Here is a 24474-nt window from a genome sequence, read left to right as displayed (position 1 = left end):
AACTCGAGAGTAAAATGTTCTCGAGAAACAGAGACTATAAATTACGAAAAGGTGAAGGAGAAAGAGCATGAGAGGAAAGTCAATAACAAACGAAAGTCAGTGAGAAAGAAAACAAAATCAATGCAAAACCCAAGATTAAAATGTTCTCGAGAAACTAAGATTATAAATTACGAAAAGGCGAAGGAGAAAGAGCATGAGAGGAAAGTCAATAACAAACGAAAGTCAGTGAGAAAGAAAACAAAATCAATACAAAACTCAAGATTAAAATTTTCTCGAGAAACTAAGACTATAAAGTACGAAAAGGTGAAGGAGAAAAAAATAAGAGGAAAGATTGAGGGAGAAAAAAGGAAACAAAAGAATAATGCCAGTAAAGGGTTGAAAAACCCTTTACGGAGTTTTGTAATAAGACCTGACCTCAACAGAATTTTTGATGACGTGAAAGAGTTTCTCTTGAAATTTTTTTCTAATTTGATCCATATCTAACCTCCCTTACATTAAATCTATTCGTAATTAATGGATTTCGGTCACCTTACGGGGAATTTTTTTCTCTCTGAGACAATAAAAATGACTCAACCCGGCATGTGCCAAGGACATTTTTTCGGGGGGAAGGGGACAGTAATGAAAAGAAATAAGTCATGTTTAACAATTTGAACTAGCCGTTCACAGAAATACAAGAGAATCTGATTACCAACTCTTAATTGGCAGATTAGATTGATTAAACCCAATAGATTTCCGCTTGTAATTAACATTAAAGATGTTTGAGATAGCAGTAATAAGGAAACCTGTAGTAAGTCAGTATGCTACAAAAGAATTGAGAAGAAACATACATTGGAAAATAGGCTTTGTCATATTACATACGTTAATTCCACAGTCAAACAACAAAAAACAAATAAAATCAGGCATTTGTTTCAAAAAAAATGTTGCTCTTGAGCCCAGAAGTGGCGAATTTGTATTTCAGAATCAAACATAGAAAAAAACCCAAAAAGAAAGAAAAGAGCAGCAACAGCAAAAACAAATCGATTAATAAATTAAAAAGAAAGTAAAAAAAATTGGCGTCAAAACATAAAATGGTTCAAATAAAAATTATATAAAACTGGCAAAAGAGTAGGCCTACATTAAAACGCTACAACACAAACGAATAATCACTAATTGAATGTTAGGCCAAAGCGTCATGGGATGAAACTGGTAAAAAAAAAAAAAAAAATGAGAAAGGATGACAGAAGTCCAAACACGTCAAAAATAACAAAGAACAATGAAACTAGTAAAATTCACAAAGAAACTTAAGTAATATCTATAAAAATGAAAAAAAAAGAGCTAAGGACGAAGGAACTAAGTCCAGTGGCTTCAGGAAAGTGTGGATCCTGATTAAGATTTTAAAAACGAAAGCCATTGAAATAGAAATAGAGAACTCAAAATAAAGGTAATTTTTTATCAATATTACATAGCCTAAATATAGACCTGTCATGGACGCAATCTTCTAAACCCTATACCTAAGAAAAGGATGGAGATAGTAAACGTAAAGAATAAGGCACTGATCTTTACAGTCCCTACTAGAATTACTGATATCCGTTCCATGGGCCTTCAGCCAGTAAATGCAATGGGGAGTTTGGGGTCATCCATCCTGTGCTTTCGTACACCCTTCCCCACGTTTACCACGTGGGATAACCTTTACCTTCCCCACGTTTCTCAAGGTACCCATTTAGAGCAGCGTGGACTCTGGCTGACTTCACAGAGTCACGTTACTGACCCACATTCCAAACCAAATAATCAGCGACGGACAAAATATTTCAAGTCTAGCGTGTTAACCCCTCAGTTAAGAAGGCACTACTTTCTCGAGTATATCTTAGGCTCTGGATTCAGTCCCGAAAGTTTTATTTCCCTAACTTAACCTAATTTCACTAATTAAGGTTATCACAACCATAGTCGAACAAAAACGAATTACTTTAACAGTAATGGGAAATTACTTGCACAACTGTGTGTCTAGAATCAATGTATAGATTCTAGACAATGTAGATAGTCGCATTTGTCCCCCTATATATCTACAATGTATAGATGTAGATAGTCGCATTTGTCCCCCTATATATCTACAATGTATAGATGTAGATAGTCGCATTTGTCCCCCTATATATCTACAATGTATAGATGTAGATAGTCGCATTTGTCCCCCTATATATCTACAATGTATAGATGTAGATAGTCGCATTTGTCCCCCTATATATCTACAATGTATAGATGTAGATAGTCGCATTTGTCCCCCTATATATCTACAATGTATAGATGTAGATAGTCGCATTTGTCCCCCATCATTTGCTGTTTTACCAGGCTACGGAGCCTTGCAGAGGATGATGACATAATTACTTTGTTTTTGTGATTTAATACATTGACCGAATTGGTCGAATTAAGCGACCTTCATTGGTCTTTACTTAATAGACATCGTTTTCATTTTTTTTTTTTTTGCCGTCATCAGGATATCCAACTTAAAAGTTCCAATGTTCCCTATATTTTACTTGCCGCCAATGGGGTTTCCGGGTTTCTAATGTAACCTTTAGGCTTTTCTAATGTAACCTGCGAAAAAGTGATTTTCCTCCTTTCTGAACATAGGGGATATTAATTCTCCTTAATGGGGTTTTCGACTACGGTGATGTAGTTTTCACTGTGATCTCACACCGTTTTTTAGGGATTTACGGCTATTTTCAAAATTCCCATAATTTGTTTTTGTAGCAAATCGTTACCATTATGATTAATCAAAATCATTGTTACCATGTCTGAGTCAACTTCAAACGGCAACTCTCCCCACTTGAGTTTTTTTTTGCAACACATTTTGAGTTCTCAGTCACTACGGGCTAGAGTTACAGCGGACGTTTCAATGGATGCTGCAAGCATGATTTAACCAACCTTCAAAGCTTAGTAATATCTGACCATTGTTAACCCCAAATTAGACATTTCCTTTATTAATAACTTTTAAATATGTAATTTGATTTATATTTCATTTACGATTTAACTCCATAACAAGACATTTTTAAATTTTAACTGTTTGAGCAATGTACCTGTTTGCGGGGTTAAATTAAACTGAATTAGTGAAATTTGTTAAAATTCGGTGATCTAATAAATGGTGAGGCGAACACTAAGCTTGGGTAGCAAAGTAGCCAGTCTTGATTGGCTGATAGTCCACTTGATTTAATAGAGACTTGTTACTGTTGTGTAATGACAACTCTCATTGAGTCCCCCCTCCCCCTGTTGGTTAGTTTATATTAGATAGCGTGTATGCATATCGTCAGATAGGGTATCCAACACGTCAACCTTTAAGACAAGAGTTCTCGAAGTAGTCAATTCCAACGGTATCAAAGAATAACACTCCCAACCAATAGAAGAATGTACACGACTGCCTTTTAAAATGGGTTTTCACCTTTACCACCCAGGGTAGCTTGTAATTTTAGGTTGTAAAACATAGCTGAAATGAATTATAACATAAGTACTGTCAATATAAGTTTTTGCAGGCGATAGGTGAATAGCATTGATTTAATTTGATTTAACTAAATGGATTTTATGGATTGAGGATGGATATTTGCAAGTTCTGTGCTATTTTTGTGCTAATTTGCATAGATGAATACGCAAAAAAAAAAAATTATTAACCACCTCATACTATTAAAGTCTCATCGTAACATTAACTGTCTCAATTAAAGCACCCGCAAACCCATCTCTTCCAATATTTTTGGCTTCAGTTTCAATAACTCGCACCTGCCAAACTTTTTAACCTTACTTTAATTTATGATTTGTGACCTCTGATTTGTGATTTTTGGTCAGTATTATGCATCAAATGTTTATCTTTACATTTTGAGCTTAATTTTAAATAACCTTCCACCAGCCAGGATTTTTGACCTTACTTTAAGTTCTGATTTATGACCTATGATTTGTGATTCGTGACCAATTTTGTATACCGGGCTATGTTTTCCTTTATATTTTGAGCTTAATTTTAAATAGCTGGCTCCTACCAAAATTAGTGACTTTACTTTAATTTATGACTTGTGACCACTGATTTGTGATGAATAGTGTGTATCAGATGATGTTATCCTTTATTTTTTTATTTTAGGTTTAAATAACTGGCACCTGTCCAGATTAGTGACCTTACTTTAGTTTATGACCTCATATTTGTGATTTGTGATCAATATCGTATATCGGATGTTTACCTTTAAATTTAGAGTTTACGTTTAAATAACTGGCACCTGCCCAAGTTTGTGACTATACTTATATATAGGTATAAGTTTTCTTATCAAACATTCGGTAATTTGAGCGGCAATATTTTGCACAAATCTTATTAAAAATATAGATTGTTAGCCAAGAAATTTGGCAAATCAAATTGAAATATGATAAATTTTGACTTACAGTTAATTCGTTTGAGAACATTTCGTTCCGTAGGCAGGCTTCATCAAGCCGACTATGAGCTTTGGGCAGGTTTGAGCAGTATTCGCCATAAATTAAAAACTTCTCCTTCCACTGTAGAAAGATGTCACTGATCCGAATTGCAGCTCCAAGAGAACAGGCTTGACAAAGATCGCTATGGAAACCAATGTGGATTTCCGCTATTTCCTGGAAGAAAAGAACAACTTACTTTTTCTTCTTTTCTTTTGTAATACTGATTGTGTGCTCCAGCCATTCCCGACGGTAATAGCATCAACAACAATAATGTGAAAAAAAAGTCATATTAACCAAGATTAATGAAGAGATCTAACGAAATGGGCATTGACAGTTTAATATACCATTAGGATTTTCATTGGAAAAATCCCCCCTTAAATTTTAGAAAATACATTCACCCCTCTTCCCCAACAAAATCTTTGTGAATTGGTACCACTAAATGTTAGCAGTTATTCAGAAGTAGTTAGTGCAGTTAGTATCTCACAGGATCATAACTATAGTACGTGTCTTTTCTCAGCTGAGAAGTCGTTCTAGACAAAGCACACATATTGCAAAGTTTTTTTTTTAATTAACACGACCCATTTTGCTAATAACTTTATATTTCCTATATATTTCAAGCAGATGTTTGGCATCGTTAGTGGCAATGCAAACTAAAAAAATTATATTGCTCTAAAGCGTTCCAAATCTGTGTTACTCATATTTTTTTAAAGTGAGACAACTTAGAAGACATTTCCAGAAAATACTGTTTTAATTTTGATTTGTAGTGCTGTGCTTCTTATATGTTTATTTTTGCGCAAAAAAGAAACGGCCTGCGCATAGCAAATGCAGCAGAAAACGAGAACTGCTTACAACAATTTAAAGCCATTAAAACGAAAACGACCAAAACTACAAGGGAATGGAAATGAAGAAAAATTTTTTTTTAACACAGCATTATCTTATAGCGCCATATCTAATCTGTAAGGAATGCCAAATATAAATTGTTGGCACCAAAATGCCAGGATAATTTCTGAAACATAAAGTTAATTTTTTTTATTTGATGATCAATAGGCAATGAATTTCTTGAAACTGAAAACGGAAACCATGTCCAACAGTTCGGTTGAAACATTTAGGGCTACAGGGCTACGCTAGCAAGAAGCAATACACTAGCAATACTAGCATAGCAATATTTAGGACTACACTAGCAAGAAAGGCTAGTCTCTGTTCCATTGAAGTTTTCTCGCTGTCTATTGGCAATTATTGAAGAATTGTTGATTAGGTCAAAGGCTGATTACTGCTACTACTAACAACTTACTACAAGACCAACCTGCCTGAGGCCAATACAGACACTCATGCTCCTCCTCCATACCAATCTATTCTAACTTAGAAAAAACTTTTTCTAACTTAGAAAACACCCTGGGCATTGGATCTTCACTGCATCCAATATCTTTAATAATAATACTAAGTAAGTGAAGTTAATCCCTTGATCTATCTTCTCCTTACCAACGTCAACTCTTCACCTACACTTATTTCCAGTCTTAGCGACTTAGCATTCTTTATATTACTTTTCAAAACCTATTATTGCACCCTAAGCTCTTAAAAGCTCTAAAAATTCTTCATTTTTCTATTGTGTGGGGCTCCCAAAAGGCTCATTGAAAAAGAAAAAATTGTTGAAGTGTACTTGAAGTGCCAAAGAGAGCGAATGTGACATCTGGTTTTCAAAAGTTGTTAATAATAAACATACACATGACACTATTCTTTAGAATCTATCTTCAGTTTTCTGATTATCATCATAGAATCTAGAATTTTACATATGCGTATTCTTCAGTAAATAAAAATTTCCTTTTTGTAGCTTTAAATTTAGGGGGTCCACAAAATATGGTGGGAGTTTTTGGGGTCATGCTATTAAGCTTAGGGGGGCTGCTGGTCAAAGATTTGGGTCAAAATGAGCTTGAATTGCAATTCGTGGAATGAGAACCCAGCGACAGACCGACTTTTACTTTGATTCGACTTTGTTTTATGATTTTGCTTCTAAAAAATGAGTTTACTTGAAAAGGCGCAGCACTTAAAGTTTAGGGGGGGTGCTGCTGATTAAAGACTGTTGTCAAAATGAGCTTTCACTGCAATTTGTGGAATAAAAACCCAGCGACAGACCAACTTTTACTTCGATTTTAGTTTCTTCTATGATTCTGCTTAAAAAAATGAGTTTGCTCGAACGGGCACAACAATTTAAGTTTAGGGGGGCTGCTGGTTAAGTATTAGGATCAAACTTGGATGGTTCTCATACCTTTGCCACGTAAACAATTAGAAAGTGCATTGACAAAACGGGCTTTATTCTTTTTTTGGACCAAAGAAATTCCTATTTTATGGTAGTCAGTCTCATTTCTGGGCTAAACAGTACTTCCCGTCCAGTGACACGGTTTCGCTTAAGGTGAGTCATATCTTTTGGCAAAGCAGTGATATCGCACTGAGTAAGGGGTTCAAAAGGGCCATTTTTTTAAAGGAGGGGGTATATCATAAACCTAAACTGAATCTAAAATTAGTAGTTTTATTTCACGTTCAGCCACCGAGATTTCCCCCGCTTTGTGCCATCTATTTCAGTTTTCTCTCGATTGCAGAGTTGTTCCCTCACAATGGAAGACTGCTTATGTTACACCCATATTCAAAAAGGGTGACCGGTCTAAAGCTGAAAACTACAGACCTATAAGCCTTGCGTCTGCTGTCGCTAAGGTTTTAGAGAGAATTGTCAACGACGCACTTCTCAAGCACCTAGTTTCCAACAGCATTATCTCGGACAAACAACATGGTTTTCTTCCCGGGAAGTCAGTCGAAACCAACCTACTCAAAACTTATGAGCTAATTACTCAGCTTCTTGACAGAGGATTTCCTGTCGACCGAATTCTACTAGACATTGCCAAAGCCTTCGACAAAGTCCCCCATAGTCGTTTGCGCTCCAAACTTACAGCCGTGGGCATTGATAAAAAACTAGTCGACTGGCTTATGGACTTCCTTGGTGACAGAAGGCAAAAGGTTCGGCTCTTTACCACGGACTGAGAAAAGATCTATTCAACACCTTGCCAAGTTCTGAGCGGCGTCCCTCAAGGAACTGTCCTCGGACCGACCTTATTCCTCATCTATATCAATGACCTGGTAGCTGAAACAAAAAACCATTTGACTCTTTACGCCGACGACTCCAAGCTATTTGGTACCGCGGACAACATTAGCCTACAAGCCGATCTCAACCAAATTCAAGCATGGGCAGATAAATGGCTTCTGTCCTTCAACATCTCAAAGTGCGTCACTCTTCATTTCGGCCGTGGTAATCCGCAGCACCAGTACACTATGTACGACGGCAAAACGTCATCGACAGTCTTGATTCCTACTTCTAGTAGTGGTAGAGACCTGGGAGTCCTGTTGGATGACAGCTTAAAATTCCACCAGCACACCGCCCAAGCAGTTTCGAAAGCAAATGCAAATTTGGGACTCCTGAAAAGAACCGTCAGTAGTCGATCCTCCACAGTTTTTCTGAAATTATATAAAGCTCTGGTCAGGCCAATCCTAGATTTCGGAACATGTCTTGCTGGTCCTTTTTACAAGAGAGACATCCAGCTTGTTGAGGGTGTCCAGAGGAGAGCCACCAAATGCATCGACGGTTTACGCAGTCAGCCCTACTGCAGAAGATTACGATTTGTTAACCTCCCAACACTCGTTTTTCGGCGTAGGCGTAACGACATGCTGCTCACCTACGGGTACCTCCAGCAAGCGGACCAGAAGCTGTTCACTTTCTCTCCCCACCAAAAGCAAACACGAGGACTTTCCAAAAAGCTGTTCAAATCCAGCGTTAACACCAAAGTCCGACTAGATTTTTTCAGCCAGCGAGTGGTGAACGATTGGAACCAACTAAGCCAAGAGACAGTCTCTGCAACCTCGCCCGAGGAATTCAAAAAGAGACTCGACAAGGAATGGGAGGCCAAACCATGGAGATTCCAGTGGGAAAACCCCTCCCAGCCCTCACTACCATAACAGTCGTGGAAGACAATATAGAGTTAGCTTGGAGGATGATGCGGCTTGTCATACCCAACCATCTCACACACTCTATCCGAAGTTGCTGTTGTGCGGCGGTGCCAACTCTAAATCGCTAGAGAATGGTCCTTGAACCATACCTACCATGTGATCACCGTTACCGAGTGGGCTTGAATTGCATTTCTCCAGCACTCTCTAGTCCCTATGGTTTGTCACTTGACCTTAGCACAGCGACCAGATCTATCGCCATGATCAACTACGGAGCATCACAGTTCTCGCAACTTTCGTTCCGAAGTGCGAATTAAGGTAACTAAGGTAATTAAGGTTATGTATTTGGTAGCACAAATAAAAAAAAACAACATTTGTAAATGCACGAGCCTGTAAAGCAGGAGCATTGGGCGATGGCCTCTGTTTTACAGGCTGCGGAGCCTTTATGTATTGCCGTGCCTTGTATTTGCTGTCGGTTTTTTTCGTAGTTGAATTCTTTGTGTTACCCCCACAGAGAAATATAAAGGCTCGGATGAAAAAAAGACGGAATTCCCAGGTATAGCGCAAAAAAAAAAAAAAAAGAAAAAATCATGCCACCCTTATTGGTGCACTATTCTATTCTGTTTAAAAGTTAAAAACTTGAATTCTAGAATGTCTATCAAGGGTTTGAAACCATATACATCCAAGGAATTTACTTCAATAGGTCATAAATTTTTTAGATGTAAGATGTAAAATCTTACATCCAAAGAAGCATATTTTTTTTTTTTTTTATGATATAACATTCCTTAAAGACGCTCTCCAAACGCAATGCTTCTTCTTAAAACAAACTGCATTATCTATTTTCCAATATTAAGTCATGTTAATACTTTTAAAGTCTGTCATATACTTTAATCCTTGATTGATTACAGCCCCCCTCCAAATCTACACCGCTGTTTTTACTTACAAGGCACTATGCGTGATAGAGGAGAAGCTCCCAAGAATAAAATTGAGCAAATAGCGACGAAGACCACACTGCCTTTCCATCACAAACTCAAAACAAGAAGAACAATAGGGAATTTCTCAAGACAGTGGGAAACTAATTAGAATGAATATTTCGGCCCTTTGTCCAAGAGTTGTTCTCAGCAATACAAAAATATATAAGAAGAAAAAACTTACAGCAGGATAAAATCAATGAAACTAAAATGAAAATTTTTTTTAAACAGTTTCAGCATCCTTACCTCAGCGAAATTCAACCAGGATTGATAAATAAATGAAACGAAGCAAATCGTTTCATCACAATTTATCAGTCCTGTTTGCAATTTATCAGTACTGGTTGAACTTTGCTGAGGTAAGGATGCTGGGACTATTTTGAAATTTTTTTATATTTTGAAAAACTTAATTGATTAAATTTTTTATCCTGTTGATAGTTTTTCCTTCTTATATATTTTTGTATTGCTGAGGACGGCCTTTGGACATAGGGCCGAAACATTCATTCTAATTTTGTTTCCCACTGTCTTGAGAAATTCCCTATTGTTCTTCTTGTTTTAAGTGTTTATAAAATTGAGCTTCTCGACTACAAAGATCAACGGCCCAAAATTCAATTTCCTTAGTATTTGGCACCTCGGTACCGAATTTCAAGTGAATCCGGATGGTAGGTGAAAATCCGTTCCCTGTCCGATTAGCTCAAATTGCTTACAAGTTTAAAGTAGAGCTGAGACCTTTTGACCAAAAGCCGGAGAGGGCAATATTGTCTATGAAAATCATTATTATCGTGTTTCATTTCCCAAACATTCGTCATCACAAATTTGAAACCCGTCGGTGACAAGAAAAATCTGACAATCTTTCTGCTGAAAAAGTGGTGGCGGGAGAGAGGAGGTTTTGAAGGGGCTTTAACCCACTTTGTGCCTTCAATCATTCTCATCAAAAATTCTTACATGATTGCCCACAAGGTGCCCACATTTTTGCTAAATTTCCTGCTAAGGAAGAGGTGATGAAGGGGCCATAAACCTATCTTACCGATAGAATCATACACATCGAAAATAATAGCCCTTTTCTAAACAAGATGGGGAAGGGCTACCTTTCATATCAAATATTAAGCATAGGAGGGACAGGATGTTGACTAAGGCTCGCATTAGTCCTCGAGTCTTAGAGATCAAAAATCTTTGCAGGAGTCCAGATTCAAACTAAGTGTAACATGCCAACCAATATACTAAAAAGTTAGCAGGGGTATCGTGATTTCAGTTCAAACAAGGTCCAATATACCTACCTTTCTGCAAGCAAGCAGGCGAGGGAAAGGGCAAGGTATGCTGAGGGACGACCAACCATATTGTAACATAATCTCAAAATAAGGTTTCCACAGAATTTTCCACTCGACTGCAAAAACACAACTAGAAGAAACAAAAGCTCAGCGAGACAATCTCAAATCGTTCTATCGGACGCAAACTATAAAACTTCGGTTCACACACTGCAGGCTTTGACTAGGACAAGCAAACATCACGTTTTATGGCTCTGAGCCAGAACTATACATCGCTTTGGAAAATACCAAGACATTTATATCAATCCAGCCAGAGTTCCAACCTTTCCGTAAAAACCCCGGGGGTTAGAACCTTACTACTTTCTCGCTATAAATTGAAATCTGCTAAACTAGAAAGCAAATAAAAAAAACCTAAGTGTTACTCCTGCAACACAATAAAGAAAATGACAAAATCTCAAAAATCCATCTCCATAAAGAAAACAAGTGTCAAAACCACTTAAAATATCGTATTTTGATATGTGGTAATACAAAGTCTTTACCATAAGCAATAAACTCTCCCCTTGCTAGCGACAAAACTCCACGTTTTTCGTATTATAGCCACAAAGGGACTAGTTTAATATAGGTCACTAAGGAAACAAAAAAGGATTTCCCCTGTTTCCTAGACGCAAAGACTAATTTAACTTTCACATTTCCTTTAGAGACATTTAGATTGGATTTTCTATTCAAGTCTAAAACTTTCTCTAAGCCAGTGGCATTATTTCATCAAATAACAATTCAATTATTGCATAAACTTAGATATAATTCAATTTTTTTTTTCACGCACAACACAATTACTACCATGATTAAGTTTTTGAACCTTACGAATGGTAACATCATGTTTATCATCATCTCAGCATCTCAACAAATTTACAAAAAAAATAAATAAAAATTCATGGACAATTTTTGATGAAACTTAGATTTTAGCTTTGCAAGGCAAAGTGTCTAGGAGGAGGAGGGGGCGAAACAACGTATCCCACACTGCCTTTCCTTAATAGAAAAAAAGAAGATATCGTCTTATTAGTAAGCTGAATAACTGTGATACATCGTTAATAACACGTTACAATTGTACCGCTTTTGGAACGTCCTGGGACATTTAAAAATTTGTTGGTATAATCCAATCTTCGGGTACATTTTGGTTTTACTAGTTCATTTTCGGCTCAGATATATGTTCCAAGTTTTAGTATATTCAAAATTTTCTTCTTGTCACGGCAAATTCTTAACCTGCTGTTTAGATCGAAAAAATTGATTTCTTGCAGTACAATCTTAGTCGTAAAACTGATAGAGTTTATTTCGATGCGTTGACAACACTGCTGAGATCGGCGTGGACCAGCATAAAACCTGATTGTTTTTTTTCTATTTTTTTTGTATTTCTAGCCTATCTTCGCCTTTCTACGCTTTACCCCTTGGTTGACCTCTACACAGATGCAGGTCTACGATCTCAGGAGCCAAGAAATTGCAAAACAAATACTTAATCTAGTTTATTCAACATGCCAGGGAATTCTGCCACCATGTATCCAATCTCGGTTTACCCTGTGCTCTCATCACACAAGTACTCCTCGTTGCTACTTTATTCTTCACAGAGGTTTATTTTAACTAAATTTCGTGGTCACCTGAAAATTCCCCGTTTTCCATCAATTTCACTTTGGAGTTGTATCCCAATGCCATACTCTTCTCTTCTTTTAAAACTATCTTCAGAAACGTTCCTAACTTAAAATTCATATTTTCCCTGCTTAATACCAACTTAGTCTTTTCTATTCCTCCCAATTTCTTCGTTCCTATTTGACACTGTTGTTATTATCCTTACTTGTTTTGTTAGGTGTTTTAACATATGATTCTTTCGGTGTTCTATTACTGACTATGTTGCCCACAACAAACTAAGCTTCTTGAGTCAAATAACCGTTCCATGTTTATTACAACCTTTTAGCATATATTTAACGATTGATTCATTGACAACTGGGGATGAAAGCAATAAGACAAGGCGATGAGATCAGCTTCCTATTCTAAGCTGCGTCTCAGTCCTAAAAGGTAGGGGTACCTCAGGATTGTTTTCTCAGGCTCTCCATTTTAACTTATTTGTGTAAGTGGCCGAATGGTTGACGCCCTGGATTTGCAATCCTTTGTCCGAAGGGTGATGGTTCGATTCTTGATGTGACCAATTATTTGACTTGGAAAGGGGTCAGTGGTGTGACCGGAAGCTCAGCCAGAGTCGACCCAGCTTGAAATGGGTACCTGGAGAAATCTGGGAAAGGTAAGCAGGAAAGATTACTGCCCCCCTCCCACATCGCAATTTCTGTATAATGGGCTTAGAAACGAAGATCAACCCCACCGGATTAAATGTTAAGGGTCTAATGCCCTTACCTTACAAATTGTTTTCACGGCGCCTTGTCGATTCTCTGCCTTCACGTATAATTCAGCTATTTCACTTTCAGAAAAAAAAACGAAGAGCAGCTTGATCAAAATTGGATAAACCTTTTTCTAATATTCTGGACTGGTGGTAGTCAGATTTTATTACTTGTGTTTATCTAAAACAGGTTTTTGGTTTTCTACTAGGACAAACTCAGATTAGAAAGCCAAATTCATTTCCTTTCATTAATGGAATAGCTGCTACAAAGGGTTTTTACAATTTCAAGGGAAGAAAGTTTTAAGTTTCTCGTATATCATTGACAGAGCAAATTTATTCAACTGAAAGTTATCTTTGGTAGATGAAACCATTAGTACCATAAATCGGTTTTGAAATTTACGAATATTTACATTAAGTTTAACTTCATTTCCTTATCTCAACAAATTAAAGAGGAAAAATACAAGATCAGATAGATTTTTAGTGAAACTTGGGTTTTGTTTTTGCCAGGGAAAGTGTCCAAAGCTTTTGATGAGGAGGTGGATTGAATTCCCACACTACCTTTTTTTAATACAAAAAAAAAAATGGTTCTTTTTAGTACGTTGGAGAACTGTCGTGTGCGTGAACCTGAATTGCACCAGACTAAATCTTATCTAGATAGAAGAACCCAAATAGCGGAAGAGGTATCTTCCTATTCTTAGCTGTGCTCCATTCCTCAAAAGTACGGTACCACAGGATTTTTTCCTGGGTCCTCTATTTTTCTTATTTGTATAAATAATTTTCATCGTGAATCGTCAATCTTCTGTCTTAATACGTATTTTAATTATGATACAACAATTTTACTCTCCGAAAAAAAATGACAAGGAGTTTGTTCGAAACTGGATACTCCCTTTTCTAATATTCTGGACTGTTGCTAAAGATATTTTACTATTTGGATTTATTTAAAAGAAAGCTTTTTGGTTTTCGACTAAAAAGATTATCAGTAGAAAGCTAAATTTCTCTACTTTCAGTTATCAAATTACTGCTTCGAAGCTTTTTTACAATTTTTAGGGTAGACGCTGTGAAGTTTCTCTGATAAATGATTGATCAAAATCTATTTTTCAAAACGCAAACTCAAAAACTACGAATAAAGATTACAAGGTGTATTCGTTTAATATGAAGATAGAAACATTATCTGCCATACGCAACCTTACGTAGTAGCGAGGTCACATCCAGGGGGAGGTACTAGGTTTGACCATCTCCAATAAAGAAAAACTATCCCACACATTCAAAACAACACAAATGCATATAATTTTTTTGGCTTTTCTCAAAGAGTTTTTTTACCCCCCAGCCCAAAGAAAATACCCTCCCTCACCGAAAAAAAATCCTGAATACGGCCTCGTAAAGTAAAATTCACTTTGTTCTGATTCACTCTAATATAAACTATTTCTCATTATTTTAATTAAATAAAAAAAAACAAGTGTTTTTAACTGAAAGTAAGGAGCGACATTAAAACTTAAAACGAACAGAAATTACCCCGTATATGAAAGGGGCTGCTCCTTCTTCAACACCCTGCTCTTTACGCTAAAGTTTGACTCTTTCTCTCAACTTTACTTTTTGAAAACAGTAAAAACTTTAGCGTAAAGAGCAGGGCGTTGAAGAAGGAGCAGCCCCTTTCATATACGGGGTAATTTCTGTTCGTTTTAAGTTTTAATGTCGCTCCTTACTTTCAGTTAAAAACACTTGTTTTTTATATTTAATTTCTGAACGTTTTTTAGTTAATCCATGTTTTGATTTCGGCTCTCCGTAGATGAATAATTAAAGCGAAATTTGCATATTTATTTATTTGAATAAACGGCTTTCCCATAGTTTTGATCGAATGATTTTGCGAAAAAAGGAGGGGAAGGAAGCCCAGTTGCTCTCCAATTTTTTGGGTACTTAAAAAGGCAACTAGAACTTTTAGTTTTTACGAACGTTTTCATTAGTAAAAGATATACGTAACTTATGAATTAGCTTCCGTAACAAACTTCTATGTTCGTATGTTTTTATTACGTATACGAGAAGGTTCGCCAACTCGTCAATACCTCGTCAATAACTCTTTATATTAAAGCTTAAATTTTTGTCCCCTGAATCACAAAGGCCGTAGAATAAATAGTTAAAATTACTAAGAATCCTTTAGCGTAAAGAGTGAGGTATTAGGAGGAAGTGAACCCCTTATATGCGTAATATTTTCTGTTCGTTTTAAGTTTTAATGCTACTCCATACTTCCAGTTGAAAAAAAACTTTTTCATATTTATTTTCTCATTGTTTTTTAAATAATGCTAGAAAATGCTGCGCCCTCTTTATGGAAATCTTCTTCCCCCATGACAAATTCCTCCGTGGCAAATTTCCCCCACATAGCCCCCTCTTCTCACCCCCCCCCCCTTCTAACCAAAAACCCCCCTGAAAACATCTCTACATTTCCCAATTACCATTAATATATGCAAACACTGGTCAAAATTTGCAACTTACAGCCCCTCCCACGGGGACTGTGGGGGAGTAAGTCGTCCCCAGAGATATATTTATAAGGTATTTCGACCATGTTGAATAAAATGGCTATCTCAGAATTTTGATCCGACTATTTTGGGAAAAAATGAGCGTGGGAGGGGGCCTAGGTGCCCTCCGATTTTTTTGGTCACTTAAAAAGGGCACTAGAACTTTTCATTTCCGTTCGAATGAGCCCTCTCGCAAAATTCTAGGACCACTGGGTCGATACGATCACCCCTGGGAAAAAGAAAAAAAAACAACAAACAAACAAACAAATAAACACGCATCCGTGATTTGTCTTCTGGCAAAAAATACAAAATTCCACATTTTTGTAGATAGGATCTTGGAACTTGTACAATAGGGTTCTCTGATACGCTGAATCTGATGGTGTGATTTTCATTAAGATTCTATGACTTTTAGGGGGTGTTTCACCCTATTTTCTAAAATAGGGCAGATTTTCTCAGGCTCGTAACTTTTGATGGGTAAGTCTAAACTTGATGAAACTTATATATTTAAAATCAGCATTCTTTTGATGTAACTATTGGTATCAAAATTCCGTTTTATAGAGTTTTGGTTACTATTGAGCCGGGTCGCTCCTTACTACAGTTCGTTACCACAAACTGTTTGATGATCAACATTTAAGAGCCCTAAACTAATTAATGTTCTTCAAGAGAAAACACTAAAATCTTGTAAAGTTTTATTCCATTTTCTATTGCTGTTTCCGAATAAGTCTTCAATAGTACCGTTAATGTCCATTCAATATGAAATTTTACTGACACCAAAATTTAGCTAGCGCTAATTTTAGCCAATCACATTTTTTTTTTTTTTATTCTCTGATTGGATATAAAATTCATCAAAAAAAATCATTCGGATCACAAATAAATCAGTTCTTCCCTTAGATTATGGAAAATACTACTACTAATGCTGCCAACAACTCATTGCAGTAATGAGCCACCTTAGGCCAACACAGCTACTAAAGCTCCTACTGCAACCCAATCTATTAAAAGTCTCCTTCTTTAGACCCTCCTAAGAAGTCCCAACTTCCCTTAAGTCCTTCCTTACAACCTCCTCCGCCCGATTTGGGGACGACGTGCTTGTCGTTTGGAGCAAGATGGTTGGCCGAAAAGGACGGTCTTTGTCAATCTGTCATCCTTTGTGCACAGAACATGTACTAGCCATATCAACCTTTCTCTCACTATAGCCCTAGAAAATGGGATAGAACCACTTTTTCGCACAGCTTACTGTTTGAAATTAAATAAAAAAACAAGTTTTTTTTAACTGAAAGTAAGGAGCGACATTAAAACTTAAAACTAACAGAAATTACTTCGTATATGAAAGGGGCTGCTTCCTCATCAACGCCCTGCTCTTTACGCTAAAGTTTGACTCTTTCTCTCAACTCTACTTTAACAGTAAAAACTTGTCTACCTCCCCATGTTTTGAAAATACCTTTTTTTTTATTCGTTTTGTATCAGTATTGGCTTGTTTATTCAACCTATTTTCGTAAGCCAATCATAAAATAGAAAAAAAAATTCCTAACTAGATTTAGGAAAAAACACCTTTTCCCACTCCTCGGAACTTCCCCACTCTTCGCATTTTCATGAATTATCGTTCTTGCATTAAAGTAATGCATTTAAAAATCAGTGACAAAAAAAATTAAACATTAGAATTCAACTTCAATTTCAAAGCAAAGAAAGACCAGAATGACAAATTATAAGATCCTTTAATTCCTGAAAAACATCAAGTATAATTTCGCAATCACTTTTGAGAGTCGGGAAGTGAAAGAAAAAAACAAAAATGAATCATCCATTATCCCATTAGGTAATGTTCAGAAACCCTTTAGTAGCAGTTTAATAATCGATTTAGGAGAGAATATCTTTGGTGAAAAAAGCCTCATCAATTATTACTTTATGAACTGTTTGAGACTGCTACTTGTTTTGCTCAAGATTCATCTCAAGAGTAATTAGAAGAACCATTGTGTAGAATAAATCATTATCTAGTAGACATGATTCAGGTTCCCTTAGCAAGACTTACAGAGTTAAAACATGAGAAAAAAGAAATATTACTTGTTTATAGGTCCGTAGCAAAAAATGTACTTCAATTTCATTGGCTTGCATCTTCAACCTATTTTCGTAAATCAATCATCGTAAGCCGCATGTCAGAAAAAAAGGCCAAATAGCACCGCCTTTTAAACACCTCATTGATTGTTTCTCTGTGAAACTTTAAGCCAATAAAAAGAATGAAAAGGTTTCAAGTCACAAGATTTTTATAATTGTCCCTCCATTTTCTCTGTTGTGGAAACATGTATTAGAAAGGTCAAAACTAGAGACCTTAAAATTTTAATTATCCGGAAGGATAAAGTAGTGCCTTAGTGGCGCAGTGGGATTGATCACAGCTTGGTAGTACGAGACCAAGAGTTTGAACTCAACAGCCTCAACACATTGCAGGGCCCGAAATTTTATTCTCATAGGAATTTAATGGTACTAAACTAAATCCACCATTCAAAACTATTGTAGTTCCTCTTAAAGCAGTTTAAAGATGGCATCTGTGGATTACTTCCACTAGGAGGTTTTTCAAATAGTAGCTGATCAGCGAATGAAACTTTCTGATACATGGTACTACCTAAATGTTTCTTGATAAGATGTGCACGGGGGTTTACGATGAGTTACTTTTTTTGTAAACTTTAAAATTTTTTAGATTTTGTTTAGATTGATTATACAGCAGCTAGGGTTAGGCTAGTGCACTGAGTACAGTCTGGCTAGAACAACTCATTACGACCTTTTTGCAATAGTGTTCCTTTTGTTTTTGGGCTGCTGCAAAAAAGAAAAGAAAAAAAAGTGTCATTCAAAAGTTTTTGTCATTAAATTCAAGGTTTTCTTGGGAAAGGGGCTTTAGTTGGCGTCGTTTTCTTTTTTCTTTTTTTTTGCTCAGATACGGAGCAAAAAGAAGATATTGGTTTTAAAGAATTCCGGTTTCCCCCTCCAACTCCCCCCAATGTCACAGGATCTGGTCGGAATTTAAAATTAGAGCTTTAAAGCGGAAGATCCTTCTAAATATCAAATTTCATTAAGATCTGGTCACCCTTTCGTAAGTTACAAATACCTCAATTTTCAAAATTACCCCCCCCAACTCCACAAAAGAGAGCGGATCCGGTCCGGTTATGTCAGTCACGCATCTTAGACAGGCTTTTATTCTTCCCATCCAGTTTCATCCTGATCTCACCGCTTTAAGTATTTTCTAAGATTTCCGGTTCCCCCCAACTGTTCCCCCCCAATCACGCTGGATCTTAAGTGTTTTCCAAGTTTTAGGTTTTCCCCTCCCAACTCCCCCCCCCCAATGTCACCAGATCCGTTCAGGATTTAAAATAAGAGCTCTGAGACACGATACCCTTCTAAATATCAAATTTTCATTGAGCTCCGATCACCCGTTCGTAAGTTAAAAATACCTCATTTTTTCTAATTTTTCAGAATTAACCCCCCCCCCCAACTACCCCAAAGAGAGCGGATCCGTTCCGGTTATGTCAATCATGTATCTAGGACCTGTGCTTATTTTTCCCACCAAGTTTCATCCCGATCCCTCCACTCAAGTGTTTTCTAAGATTTTAGGTTCCCCCCCAAATCCCCCCAATGTCACCAGATCCAGTCGGGATTTAAAATAACAGCTCTGAGAGACGATATCCTTCAAAAAATCAAATTTCATTAAGATCCAATCAACTGTTCGTAAGTTAAAAATACTTCAATCTTTCCATTTTTTTCCGAATTAACGGGCCCCCCCACTCCCCCCCCCCCCAGATGTTCAAATTGGGAAAACGATTATTTCTAATTTAATCTGGTCTGGTCACTGATACGCCTGCCAAATTTCATCGTCCTAGCTTACCTGGAAGTGCCTAAAGTAGCAAAACCGGGAGCGACAGACCGACAGAATTTGCAATTGCTATATGTCACTTGGTTAATACCAAGTGCCATAAAAACCGGAAGAAATACTATTAGTAAGATAAATATATATTTAGATAAAGTTAGATAAATGTATATATATATATATATATATATATATATATATATATATATATATATATATATATATATATATATATATATATATATATATATATATATATATATATATATATATATATATATATATATATATATATATATATATATATATATATATACTGGTTGTATACTAGTTGTTGGGGTGGCGCTTCGCGCCACCCCAACACTTAGTTGGTGGGGGCGCTTCGCGCCCCCCCCCCAAGCCCCCCCGCGCGCGTAAGTCGTTACGCGCCATTGAAAATTTTTTTTAGTTTTTTCCTTTTTTTCTTTTTAGTTTTTTATTGGTTTTTACCTTTATGTTAGCTTATTTTTCAGTTTTTTCCTTTTTTTTTAGTTTTTTTTTATTTTTTATTTTTTTTTAGTTTTTTACCTTTTTTTAGTTTTTTTAGTTTTTTTAGTTTTTTTAGTTTTTTAGCTTTTTTACTTTTTTTATTAGTTTTTAGTTTTTTTGTAGTTTTTGCCTTTTTTTTAGTTTTTTCAGTTTTTTTTTTTAGTTTTTTATTGGTTTTTACCTTTATTTTAGCTTATTTTTCAGTTTTTTCCTTTTTTTTAGTTTTTTTTAGTTTTTAGTTTTTTTAGTTTTTTACCTTTTTTTAGTTTTTTTAGTTTTTTTAGTTTTTTAGCTTTTTTATTTTTTTTATTAGTTTTTAGTTTTTTTTGTAGTTTTTGCCTTTTTTTTAGTTTTTTTAGTTTTTTAGCTTTTTTATTAGTTTTTAGTTTTTTTTTTGTAGTTTTTGCCTTTTTTTAGTTTTTTTAGTTTTTTAGCTTTTTTATTTTTTTTATTAGTTTTTAGTTTTTTTTGTAGTTTTTGCCTTTTTTTAGTTTTTTCAGTTTTGACGTCACCTGATCCAGTTTTTTCAGGTGACGTCACCTGATCCACGATCCACAGATCCACAGACAACTTATTTTTATATATATAGATAGTTTTTTTTTTTTTACTTATGTCCTGGTCGTCATTTATACTCCCTGTGTCTATATATATACTATATATATACGTCATAAATATATATATATACCCCATATATATATATATATTATATATATATATATATATATATATATATAAAGGGGTAATTATTATGAATAAAGGGGCTAATTTCCGTCTTTCTCATCATCTGAAACCATCGAGTGTTCTTGATGGCTTGGAAAATGATTTTGATTTATTTATTGATAAGTGGTGTAAGAAAGAGAATAAAAGTAAAGAGAGTTTTCAAAGTTGGAAGAATTTAATTATTAGTAGAATAAGAAATAAAATATATTCTAATTTAAAAAATAGTAACACTAAATCATTATTTTATAATGCGAAGATTAAACAAGCAATTGCTAATCTACAGAATGAATTTGTAATTGTGCCAGTGGATAAAGCTAATAACAATTTTGCCATAATTTGTCAGAAGCTGTATTGTGATATCTTAAAAAGGGAATTATGCACAACTAATGTTTACGAAAAGGTAAATTTAGAGGATGAGAATTTAATTGACAAGACTGAAGAAATACTTTTTAAAAATTTTAATATTAAAATAAATGACAATGATAAAAAGTTCCCTTTCCTATATTGGACTGTAAAATTTCATAAGAATCCCCCTAAACCATGGTTTATTGCTGGAGCAGCTAAATGTCCAACCCGCATTGCTGCTACCGACCTCTCTTCAATTTTAAAGGAAATTGTAAATAAACTTAAAACCTATTGTTCTGGTATTAAAAAGTTTTCGAATTTTAATCCATATTGGAGTGTTAATAATTCACTGCAGGTGATAGTCTTTAACAATGGTTTCAGCTAAAAGAATTGAGTCTTTCGATTTTGCGACAATGTATACTAATTTATCACTTAATGTGATGTTAGATAATTTAAAAACTGTTATCAAGAAATCTTTCCTCTTATCTAGTAAAAGGTTCTTAAAAATAGACACTTATAATAAAAAAGCTATATGGACAAATTGCTTTAATACCACAGTTAACTTGAGATGTTACAGCTTGGATATATATTAGAATTTGTTTTATACAATACTTATATAAGATTTGGTGGTGATTTGTACAAGCAAATCGTGGGAATTCCCATGGGGGGGAATGCCAGCCCATTTATAGCTGACTTGTTTTTAAGTCAACTAGAATATAAATATATGATGAATAAGAATAATCCAAATAATTTAAAACATGTTTTGTCAAATAATAAAAGATATTTAGATGATATTTTGGTATTAAATTGTAAGGATTTCATTGATATTTCTAAAAATATATATCCATCAGAGCTTACTCTTGAACCTAGTCATTGCTGGTCATGAAGATCATTTCTTAGATTTAAATGTTAATATTTGTGATAATAATAAATTAAGTTTTAAAATGTATAATAAAACGGATGATTTTGATTTTGAAGTGATTAGTTTCCCATTCCCTGAAAGTAATATACACTCAAATATCACATATTCTGCGTTATTCTCACAGTTACTTCGTTATGCAAGGATTTGTAGTAATTATATTGATTTTAAAAATAGATGTAAAATCTTAAGCCAAAAATTGATATCAAGAGGTTTTTCTGCAAATAAATTAACTTGTCAATTTTAGAAATTTAGTTTTCATTATAACGAACTTTTAAATAAATATCAAAAGAATTATCTGGAAATACTTAAAGAAATTTTCAACTAATTTCGGAGGTTCGACAAATGATGATGCAGCTCCATTTATTTTGAATTGTGTTTCTAATAGAGCGGATTTTTAAAAAAAATAGCCACATGGTAAAGATGAATTCTATAATTGTTTAGTTCATTAAATTTTTTTTTTTTTTTTTTTTGCAATGCTTTAATACTTGTGATTTGGTAAATTTTATCATATTTAGTTTACCTATTGTTGCTAATAAGAGAGATATATTAACAGGATAGGCTTGTTTTGGTGTTACTTGGTTGTTTTTTTTTGTTTTTTTTTTCATAGGCATGTATTTTGGGGGTGATACCTGACACGGGGATGCCATGGATATTCTGTGGTAGCCACAACACTTGGCTGGGTGGAGAATTTAAATTTGGCGAAACCCTATAGGCCAGTGTATTCTCCTGATGAGCCCTTGTGTTGGGTTGTTGCCTCTGAATTATTTGTCTTTATTATTTTTTCTATTGTTTGGTAAATGACGACTTATACTTATTGACGACATGACTGCCTGTCCATGGATTATTCTTTATGGTTGATTGTGTTTGGCTATGCTGTTTGACCTATGTGATTTTATGGATGAGTAGGGTTAAGGCCTCATTCAAGTGCTGGTCTATATTAATCACTAATTTAGGAAAACAGTCTTCCTTTTCTCCTTCTGTCTCTTTTTTTTTTTTTTTTTTTTTTTTTTTTTTTTTTTTTTTTTTTTTTTTTTTTTTTTTTATGTGTTTGTGCTGTTTCATTGGTGATTTCTCTTTTCATGATATATATATATATATATATATATATATATATATATACATATATATACTCAATATACATGTCTGACAAACCTGTACATATCAGTTTACTCTGTATCTGACACAGAGTATCAAGATCCAATTCAATATCTTGAGGCTCTTTCCATAATCTTTTGCATTTTTCATACGATCGTTTTTCGTGCACATACCCACCCCTGGAGCAAGTTTTTACATATTTCCCTGAATTTGATAGCTGTACGAATCCCCCTTGGATAATAGAATTTACACCTCCTAGCAATATGTTGCTAATTAAATTAGTTTAGCTTACTATCTAGTATTGTTTTTACTTCTTATTATTTATCTAACTAATATTATTTCTTCCTTATTTTTACTTTTACGGGATTTATTTTACCCTTATCAGTACTATTCACGTTCAAAACCCCAAAAATGAAAACTTATACCAAATAAAAAGTATCGACCGTCAAATCGTAAATGTTCAACAATGCTGAATATCAGTTTAATAGTTTTGACTAAAAAAAAGTACCATGTTGAATCATCTATACGGTGTAGTTTTTACACTTTTCGGACGATTCGCATCTTGACACTTTTATTATGCCAGCTGCAACCCTGTCAACAGATCAGCGTGATAAAAACGATTAAACCTTCACCTCAAATTCCAAAACTTTACCTTGATTCCAAAGAATATTGTTTTCTTATCGTCTTCTGAAAGCATTGTTGAAAGGGGACGAACAAAGTATCGCTTGACAAGATTTAATGCTTCTATGAAATTTTTCTCAGTCTCAACGAGTTCGCGAATACTATAATCCCGTTTTTCAACCGGTTGAACAGGAAAAATTGGAGCCTGTAAATACAATATATCTTTAAGGAAAAAAAAACAGAACAGATGGGGGTTTACAGAAATGAAACAAATCAAGAGTATTAAACGGTAGTTTTGCATAATAAACACATTAAAACGGTACAGCATTAAACTATATTTTCGCAAAGTTATACATTCACTAACATTTATAGTCGAAAATATATTTACGATTCTTCATATTATGTTTGACTTGACACGTGATATTATTATCCTTAACTGTCTCAAGTTCTATTCGTGTGCAAGAAAACTTAACTGAAGTTCCATCCAGGGACTGAAGTCCCATCCTTGAAGGTTGTCTTGGGGACTCTTCGTAATAGCATTGATGTGCCTTCTGTAGACTCGCGGTCTTCTGTTAGACAAAGAAAGCCCGAAAGGCGTTGATGCAGGAAGTTTTCCTCCCACCTCTTTTCAGGATAACCAAAGGGCCAGAACCGTGAATTCGGCATTTGAAAATGATTTTCGGGAGAGGGGACTGACTAATCCGTTGGACGTGGTCGAGCCACCGAAGTTACTGGATCTAGGTCTTTAAACTGACTTCGTACTGGGCTAGCCTTTACTACTAAACTTAGCAGTTGGTGAAAGAGTGATAACAGGAAGCAATGAAACTTAGAGATATGATACCAAATCCATATTATAAACTGTTTTAAAGATTT

The 24474-nt window shown here is 35.1% G+C and overlaps 1 protein-coding gene across 5 annotated transcripts in view; it reads right to left on the bottom strand.

Annotated features, from left to right (window-relative positions):
- The window catches only part of LOC136030108 (protein vav-like), a gene marked incomplete at its 3' end in the record, with an annotated part of 142489 nt that overhangs the window by 53324 nt on the left and 64691 nt on the right, over positions 1-24474 (bottom strand). For all 5 annotated transcript variants that reach the window (XM_065708782.1, XM_065708783.1, XM_065708785.1 and 2 more), the window contains 2 exon segments: positions 4384-4587; positions 23633-23806. In XM_065708782.1, coding sequence (XP_065564854.1) covers positions 4384-4587; positions 23633-23806 — 378 coding nt within the window.

This window comes from Artemia franciscana, chromosome 8, assembly GCF_032884065.1.
Source record: "Artemia franciscana chromosome 8, ASM3288406v1, whole genome shotgun sequence".
In the NCBI taxonomy this organism is placed as follows: Eukaryota; Metazoa; Arthropoda; class Branchiopoda; order Anostraca; family Artemiidae; genus Artemia; species Artemia franciscana.
The sequence above is the reverse complement of the archived record's forward strand: the minus strand, read 5'-3'. Positions and strand labels throughout refer to the sequence as shown.